This window comes from Selaginella moellendorffii, unplaced genomic scaffold, assembly GCF_000143415.4.
Source record: "Selaginella moellendorffii unplaced genomic scaffold, v1.0 SELMOscaffold_37, whole genome shotgun sequence".
Lineage (NCBI taxonomy): Eukaryota > Viridiplantae > Streptophyta > Lycopodiopsida > Selaginellales > Selaginellaceae > Selaginella > Selaginella moellendorffii.
The window spans coordinates 1,315,276-1,324,770 of record NW_003314298.1 but is presented as its reverse complement, the minus strand read 5'-3'; the positions used below and the strand labels follow the sequence as shown (position 1 = coordinate 1,324,770).

The following is a 9,495-nucleotide window of genomic DNA, read 5'->3' as shown; positions in this document are numbered from 1 at the left end:
TCTTCCCTAATCTTCAATATTTTCTGTTCAGTTTTAGATTTTTCTCTCATCGACACCCTAAGTAATGGATTTCTTCTTTCCTTCTTAGTTCAATCAATAGTGATTGCATCTTGACTATATTATCATCACTTTTGTATTTTTGTTCAAAACTTAGACAAGAAATCTAGAAGACAAAGCCAATTTTGAATACTTCTATTTTTTATCCTAGTCCTTTGATCTAAAACCAATGGTGGTTTATTCTAGAACACCTAAAACATCCCTCAATATCAAGCTTTCAAATAGATGTTGTAATTTTGATTATAGATTTTTTATGCTCCATCTCTCGTATGGTGATTTTAGAATCTCATAGAACTTTCTACATAGGCATTTGCTTTCATTTCAACTATGTCTTAGACAAGATTTGCAAAATAAAAGAAGCCAGTCTTGATTAATTAATATATCTTGCTTTCTAGAGTACAACTACAACTTTCAACTGATTATTTAAATTAATAGTTGATACTACAATACTTGAAAATTGAATGTGCCCAAAATATTTATACTTCTCCCAATGGATCCCAGCTAATTATATTTTAAATAACCATTAATCAATTTAAATACCATATATCTCTTTCCTCTTAAACTCTAGAAAAGGGGTAATTGCTTAATAAAAAAACTTTTATATTTCCAAGATCTGCAGTCCAAATCTCATTTAAATGATCATATGTGTTACAATTACAATTATATATACTTTTGAAGCATTTTTCTTATATGTTTTTTTGTAATGCATCTTATCTCTTCCCTTAAGCCAATTAGAAAAAAGGCAATTGTTTTATGAAAGAGCCTTTAATGGTTATTTTATCCTCAATTATCCTTCAAGGTTCCAAGGATCTACGGTGATAATACCATGATCACATGCATTACATTTCTAGAACTAACTAGCATGTTAACATTTCTCATGCAATGACTTTTATAGAAGTATTTACTTGAATAATCTTCATCCAAGAGTTCTATCCAAAGTTTTTTCTCAAACAATGTTGCATACATTATCTTATGTTAATAGCTTAACAAAATCTTAGATCTTCATAAAGAATATTTAAAATATCAAAATATTTTCACAAACTCACAAAGTTGTATATAATTATGGCATGATATTTACATATACTATCACTATGGATTGTTAAAACCTTAGAGGGAAAATAGAAATAAAATATTCATTAAAAAAATTCTTATAAAATAATTGCCCCTTTTACAATTGGGTTAAAGGGAGAGAAATCAAATGCATTATATGGTATTCAGGCAAATGACACAAGCATTAAGTATTCATAAATACATTTTTTGCCTTGTAAAGCATCCATAATAACCCTTATTGAGCTAAAGGGTTCATTGACTAAGAAATCTTATTAAACTAAAAGGAACTAACATTTTCATTTCCAAGTCAATGAAGATATCAATACCTCTAAGGAAAGTGTTAGTTCTCTTAGGCTTAATAAAAGTTGTTGATTAGTACTTTAAAATGTATCATGAGATGAAATTTAAATATACTATCACTTTTCCCCTTGGATTAAGGAGAGAGAGAGAGAGTTAAAATATATTACAATTATAAACAGTTGCTAACAAGTAGAAACAATACATGTTTGTTGTGAAATCCTTCACAAACCACTTATAAGGCATTATTGTTGACATTAATTTGTGATCAATAAACTCTTTTTCTTTGCCATCTCAATCAAATTAAATCTTGCTAAAAAAACAAGGACAAACTATAACTTTTATAACTTTGGTTTGGATTCTTGAGCCATTTTGATTATCAGTGATCTATATTATCATGGATCTAAACTCAAAAATTATGGCCAAAAGAAAAAATATGACACAATTTTCATCACACTCATCATACTTACCAATGTGTTTCCTTGATCATTGACCTGGCTAAGTTATGGTGTTACCACCAAATGTTATTGAATCTCAATAATAAGTAAAAGAGTTTCAAAGTATACTTAACTCATTTATCTGTGGTATTCTTCCATTTTCTTAACCTCTTCTTTCCTATCAATTATAGATTATTTCTCGCTTTGTTCATATGAACAATGATTTCAGTACAAGAGATTACATTGGGACATCACCCCTCCACTATTCTGAAAGACTAATGCTGGAGAAACCATAATAAGAAAAGTGACTAACTTACTCACAAATTTTATAAATTATATAAATATCACAAACCATTAGATGGTAGAATTAGTTAGAATGTATTTTATTCAGAAAATTTAAATGAATATTAACTGTGGTGAGTGCATGAAATACAAAATTGGAATACAGAAATGTTAATCCAAAAGTCTTAATTTATATATAGGAGCAAGTGATCATCACTTGAGGTCTAGTTATGCCATATACTAATATTGGGATTTTGATACTCACCAATTTGATACAAATATATTCTATGTATATCCACTGAAACAATCAAAAGACAAGAATGTATAAAACAATGCACATGCTTTTTATAAACTTCTTTTATTTTATTTGTGTCTAAACAAAATAAAACAAAGCAAATTATTGGAACATTAACTCGTAATGTACACCTTATACCTTTTACACCTAGAGAACGACTTCCGTATTGAAAATCCAGCTAAACGTTCTAGTCTTGGGGCCCTTCTTCACCCTGCTCTGAGCTCGCTCCTCCAGTCTCAAGATCCAAGGAGGGAGACCACACACGAAATCCTAGGCCTTTTTGTGCGCGAGTAGACAATCCAGTGATGGACTTGACGTTCCATCTCTTGACCAAGTGCTCTAGAATTCCTGCGTAATCCTTGGCAGTGTACACCCCTGTCCTCTGTGCCACCAAAGAGAAGTGCTCAAACAGGTTCTTGTCATAACCATTGTACATGAGATGGGTAGAATGCACAATACAGCAACCCCCCTTTATTTAGGGTGGGCTCCATTTGCTTATTTGGATTTGTATGCCACCTCATTGCTTACATGGATCAGTCATGTGATCAACAAAATTCTGGGAGTGGTTGACTATATAATGAGTACATTTGATAATGATGTATAATGAGCTCATAAGCATTTGAGCAAATGTAACTTTAAACCATCTTTACAACCTTGATTATCAGATTGACATCTCATTAGTCGATGGCATTTTTCATATTTTCTCTCTTGTGGAAGAAAATCATAAGGAGGAAAAACCTAAACCAATCATAGGTTATATACTTATAAATTACAGCCGTTCATTAGCTATCTAATTATAAAATTATAGTCATTAACATATCCGTTAACAACATCTACTAATTAAAGTTTAACGTTACTAATTTAGAGTTAGTCGTTAAACATTTAAGGTGGGCGTGACTAAACGCGCCACGGAGGAAGTGAGGAGTGAAGAGAGGGGAGGAAGTGAGGAGTGAGCATGGCAAAGAGGCAACCACGTAAGAGAGGAGGGTGCTGTATTATGCATTTCTCCCCATGAGATGAGCCGGCATGGAGATCTTCTTCCTCATCATGTCCTCCAGCCCCAGCATTGTGCCCTCCGGATCGATCTCAAACAGCTTCTCCACGATCCTGGTGTAAGCATTCTCGTGCCGCTTCTCGTCGGCTGCGATGAGGCCGCAAACAGTCGCGAGGTTGTGGTCTCCGTGCTCCTTGGCGTGGCAAGCAGTGTTGCCGTGAGAGATGGCGGTCGCTTGCTCCTGGAAGGACGTGTAGATGAACCCGAGGTATGGATTGTTCTCGGCCCTGCAAGGATGGAAAACCCGAACTTTTGAGTTCCCGAGAAAGAAGAAACTCTGGCTCTTTACCATTCCAGAAGATCAAGTACTGGATCGTCTTCTCGGTTTGCTTCATGTCGACTCGTCCAGTGCGGTAGAGATACTTGTTGAGCAAATCACCATGGCGATTCTCCTCGGCAGTCCAGGCACGCCCCCACACCGCCCATGGACTCGGGCTCGCACCGGTCTCGTCGCGGGTGCCATCGAGAGTGTTGAGCATCGTCAAGTAAGTTGGCAGCGCTTCCTCGGTGGTCATGTCCCCGACGAGGCAGAAGCGCAAGCTCTCGTCTCGCTCCCTCAGCTCACGAACCTCGTCATAGAAGCTCTCCGAGGATGGCTCCGGGAGATAGTCCTGGGGCTGCCAGCATTTCTCCACCGGCCGGAGGAATGGAAGGATGGATTCCTCCGCCCAGCTCTCGAGCGACTTAAACATCTCGATCTTCTCGGGAGAGAGCCAGTGCATGATCTGCGAAGTCTTGCTGCTGTCTTTCTTCGCGACGCTCTCCCTGTGCATGCAAAGAGAGAAAAAAAAATTCAACCTTTCATGAAAGAAGAAAAGAAAACAAAGCGATCGATACTCAGCTGCGGCAGTCATCGCAATCGCTTGGCGATGGCAGCCATTGTTAAACTTGCTTAAACTATATCAAAGTGCAAAGCTTTGTCCTATCTTTTCTTTTTGGCGTTGGGCTTGCCAGGATTCTTCCCAGTAAATTGCTCTTGTGCTTCTTCCTTTGGCTGGCCATTCCACAGGAACTGCGTGACATCGTCCACTTGAGAAAGCTTGAGCAAAAGTGGTGTCAATCTCTCAAGCTCTTCATCATCTGCTTCTCCTCTGAATGGTTTGATCTCGATGCCATTGTGTGAGCACAGCCTGAAGTGGAACCTTTCATTGTCCACCCACACTAGCCGCTTCAACTCATGCCTGACCTTTACCTTGCGCACATCCTTGATGAAACCGGTCCTCGTCCTGGTGCAATCCTCAATGCCATAAACGTCGGTTATAAGCTTTGCACTCGCCCCAAACCCTGCCACCGATTGATCCAGGTGCCTGGAATCCGAGACACTGAAGATGACAACGGAGTAGGCCATTGCCATCCTGCTCAAGAACGCCTCCAGCCCAGGTCTGTTCACAATTGTGCTCGCGTCCTTCTTCCATACCAGCGTCTCGTTTAGGTCTAGCACCAAAACGGGTTTGCCTTCTTCCGCCATCTTTTTTAGGGCACACAAGTTGTGAACAAATTTGAAAGTAAAGTGTCTCATTTCCCTTTGTTCTTGGCCTTGGCCTTACCAAGATTCTTAGCAGACTGCTCTTGTGCTTCCGACACCTTTGGCTGGCCATTCCACAGGAACTGCGTCACATCCTCCACCTTGGACAGCTTGAGAAAAAGAGGTGTCAATTTCTCAAGCTCCCTATCACTAATGCCATTGTGCAGGCACGGCCTGAAATTGAGGCGAACATCATCCACCCAGACTAGCGTAGCAAACTGTGACACATCCTTGACAAATCCCTGTCGGCATCTAGTGCAATCCTTAATGCTGTATACCTTGCTGATCAGATGCGCAAATGCCCCAAACAGCCACACACTCGTTAACATGCTTTGAGTCTGACGTGCTGAAGATTATGAGCTTGTATACCTGCGCCATCTTGCTGAGGAACTCTTCTAGACCGGGCCTCTTGACGATAGTCGAGTTCTTTCTGCAAATCAGCATGTCGTCTAGATCCAGCACTCTGTCCATTTCTTCCCGCAGCCCTAATCAGGATTAGCATCAAGTGTTTTTCAAACCGTTTATGACATGTTTAAAGGATTTTAGTAATAAAGTCCCCTCGTTCTCACTTCCATTTTATCAAATCGCCAGTGCGTGTGAAAGTTCTCACAAAGCCTCTGTGCAGGAGAAGATCTCGAGAGCCGCTCCCGACCACCACTATCAAAGAATTTATGGACCAGTATCAAACACAACCTTGGAGTTCTACAAGACGAAGAGGTTTGACACCGCTACAATCGATTTACATGCGGAGGTTTGTAGACCGGGGAAACGCCTCGGTGACAACCAGGCTTAGGAAGCCCCCGATCCAGCAATCCTAGCCTAGTAGAGGCACTCGCCGAGTACCTCCACCAGCGCGGCAGCCCCCTCTTGCAAATTACCCACGAGTCCCATTTGGAGGCGCCGCCTCCAAAGGAAAACGCCCGAGCCAGGATGTCCCCAGGTCGGGCCGGACTTTGTCCGGTGGGCTGCTGGAGGCGTGGGAAATCTAGTCGAGCTCTTCGCCTTCTTGCGGCAAAGAGGAGAAAGAAAGCACCCAAGCAAGAAAAACCAAGCTCCACAGCAAAACAATCAAGCAAGCAAAGGAGAGATGCGATCACTCACCATGGGCGCCATCCAGATCCAGCTCCATCTACGCCACAAGCGAGAGAAATCGTTAGAAGGAAGAAGCGGGCACACAGGCAAGCTCCCGAGCTCAACCGCCAGAGGCCCCCAAAGAAAAGCCCTAGCGCCGCCGGTCTTGCATTTATATACTCCACGGACTGCGAATATTCTATTCGGCCGGATTAGAATATACCTAGACGGCAGTTAAAAACGAGAATAATTTGTGTTCGCATAATTAGTTTAGAGATTTACTTTTTAATGATTTTTGGGAGGATAATGATATTATTTTTGTGTATACTATTTTTAGTGGTTTTGTGTTACAATTTAGATGATCTAAATTTAATATAATTTGAAGGGCTATTATTGTTTTCCAATGCAATGAATCTTAATTTTATGAGATTTTTATGTTTAAATAATTACAAAATTATATGAGTTATTATTATGATAATTTATTTGACTTTAACTAATTCAAAGTAAAGCTTTAAGTAAAGGCAATTTAGAGTTAAAGGATTAAGACATTTGTGTGTGGGAGGGGGAATCACCTAAAATTTACAAGTAACTAATTTTTATTTGACACACTCTATGGGAAAGTAAAACACTTTGATATAACCCAAAGAGTCTTCTTCCTCTTCTCTAGTTACACTCAAATTGATTGATATTCCCCTAGTTGCTACCGCTCTCACTAATGTTGCCCTTGTCATTTTTATTATTTACATTTCCACTTCTTTGGACTCGAGCTTTTTCCTGTTGTGAAATTTACTTTCTGTCATAGATTTTGGGGAGGGTTTTAAAGGACAATGTCATTTCTCGAGCCAGAATTTTTTCGGAGGCATGTGAAATTTTTTCTTTCAAATCCTGTCTATTTTCCTCATGGCAAATTCTAGGCAAGTGCGGGGCACGGTTTTACGGTCAACAAGTCGTTGTCCAAGACTTCCTTGCCAGGGATGAAGTTGCTGCTGGAGAAGCGAAGGATGTGATTTCTTTTGAAATTGAAGTAGCTATTCTAAGTCGGTCTGGCTCACACAGGAACTTTTCAGGTAGAACATGTGAAGCAGAGGTGCCTGCCAAGTGCTTTAAACTATCTGATGCTTGAGGAATATGACTTTAGAAACGCATGAGATTTGTTACCTGATTTTAGGTCAATCCTAAGCATTGAATTGAAACCTCAACCTTATAGCTTGAGCAAAGTGTTTGAAAATGGTGTATAGCAACCATGTTTGCAATTTTTTTAGTACTGACCTGTAGTGTGAGGTCTGGAATTATTGTATTACCTTGTGGAGCAAATCCTTAGTGGGAGTCTCAGCCGCCTGCAGCATTCGCAAAAGCTGCCTTTGCTTAGCCACCAATGCAGTGTCGGTCGACCAGTGGACCTTTCAGTTTAAACTCTAGTCTACTATCCATGACGATCAGATTTCTCGTTTCACGTCAGACAGTAACGACAAGTTCAAAGCAAACGTTAGTCTCGTTGTGACCACCTACAACATGGTTGCTTTCAAACGATCAGAAGAATCCGAAAAAGTCATTGAATTGATAAAAGGCCACGAGTGGGGCTTACTTCTTATGGATGATGTAATACAACTCTCTTCAAAATTGTACTACTGACCGTCTTTTTTTCCTTGTAAGTGCATGTTGTGCCTGCTCATATGTTTCATAAAGTTATTAGTATCACCAAGTCTCACTGCAAACTTGGACTCACTGGTAAGCAGCTATTAAATATACGGTTGGGACTTACACCTTGTGAATTTCTTGCAGCCACGCTTGTCAGAGAAGACGAACGTATTAGCGATCTGAATTTTCTAGTTGGTCCAAAGTTGTACCAGGCGAACTGGCTGGATCTTGTGAAATGCGGCTACATTGCTAATGTTCAATGTGCTGAGGTCTGGTGCCCAATGACTAAAGAATTTTACGCAGAATACCTGAAGAAGGAGAACAGAAAGCAACAGGTACTTATTCATTTCCGTTTTATTTACCACCGCTTGACGTTCCTGTGCAGGCATTATACGTAATGAACCCCAATAAATTTCGGGCTTGTGAGTTTCTCATCCGTTTTCACGAACAACAGCGAGGAGACAAGATTATTGTCTTCTCTGATAATCTTTTCGCCCTGAGAGAGTATGCCACAAAATTGAAAAAGCCTTTTATTTACGGTCCAACCAGGTAAAAGAGGCTTCTTAGGCATTTGGCGTTGAAACTTTGTTTGTTGCAGCCACCATGAAAGAACAAAGATATTGTACGCTTTTAAACACAGTCCCGATGTCAACACAGTTTTCATGTCAAAGGTATTTGTGGCTTTGACTACTTTTCTTGCTTCTCTCAGGTCGGTGACAATTCCATTGATATACCTGAGGCAAATGGCTGGTTCCCGGCGTCAAGAAACACGACTCGGTCGAGCAAAGGTTCAGTCTCGATAGCGGACGTGGCATGTCCACGTGGTCGTGAGTCAGGTGCGCGAGGACAATGAACTACTTTTTACATTACAACAGTGTTTTTATGGACATTAGTTAGAGATCCTCTGATTTGCAGAAAGATGGTGTGGTACCAAGGAATTCAATGCGTATCTCCTTGTGTATGTGTGCTGGGAATGGGAATGTGTGCCAAGAAGCTCTTCGTGGAGGTATGCAATGCCACGCCCAAGGACGGGGAGGATCCGCGAGCCCCTACTGCATGGCCAGCGCCGGCGAACAGAGCCCATAAGCAAGATCTCAAGCCCACCTGGAACGAATTCGCACAGGCCCGATCGACGATACAAGAAGACCGGCGGCAAGCAGCGCCCCGAGTTTCTGGGGCGAGTGAGGATCCCGCCGCCAAGAAAGCTGAGGAATACATCGTCCACTATTTCTTGGCGAAGAGGAGCTTCTTCTCTCATGTCAAAGGCGAGCTACGAGGAACCAGCTCCTCCTCCCAGCGATGGCGATAGCGCGAAGAAAGTGATGCCGAGGGCGAGAAGAAACCGGAAGAAACAGCCGCTGCCGCGAGATGGCGATGGAGGGATGTGGAGAAGAAGGAAAGAAGCGGACGGAGAAGAAAGAGGATGGCGGCGGTGGCGGCGGTGGCGGCGATGGACGACCCACCAAAGAAAGAAGTGGAAGAAGAAGCTAGCGGGGGCGGCGCCACCACCACCATGGAAGGAAGAGAAGCATGGCAAAGGCGGCGGTGGCGATGGAGGAAAATCGCCTCCAGGGCGGCGGAGTTTGTCCGGCCACCGCCGTACGATCGTCCCGCGGGCGAGGAGATGACCACCAATCTGGAGTGGAACGATGTTCGCGTTTGGCAAGGAGTGGATGGGCGGCCCGGCGCTGCGATCCGGATTCCAGCTTCCTGGGCAGCGTCGTCTTGGAGTTCGCCGAGATCCCAGTGCGCGTCCCACTGGATAGCCCGCTAGAGCCGCAATGGAACC

The 9,495-nt window shown here is 42.0% G+C and overlaps 1 protein-coding gene, 1 long non-coding RNA gene and 2 pseudogenes across 2 annotated transcripts; 1 reads left to right on the top strand and 3 right to left on the bottom strand.

The window, feature by feature from the left end:
• Positions 1-2,565: 2,565 nt before the first annotated feature.
• LOC9653737 lies at positions 2,566-4,245 on the bottom strand (annotated as a pseudogene).
• A 149-nt stretch (positions 4,246-4,394) lies between these two features.
• LOC112349260 (mitochondrial import inner membrane translocase subunit TIM50-like) lies at positions 4,395-4,940 on the bottom strand. The gene has a single exon (XM_024683336.1). The coding sequence runs from the start codon at positions 4,938-4,940 to the stop codon at positions 4,395-4,397; it is 546 nt and encodes a 181-aa protein (XP_024539104.1).
• Positions 4,941-5,489: 549 nt separating this feature from the next.
• On the bottom strand, positions 5,490-6,194 carry LOC112349296. Its single transcript, XR_002993355.1, has 2 exons — positions 6,099-6,194; positions 5,490-5,654 (listed from the first exon to the last, which is right to left on the bottom strand). It is a non-coding gene; the product is annotated as an uncharacterized LOC112349296 (long non-coding RNA).
• Positions 6,195-6,374: 180 nt separating this feature from the next.
• Positions 6,375-9,015, top strand: LOC9653558 (annotated as a pseudogene).
• Positions 9,016-9,495: the final 480 nt, after the last annotated feature.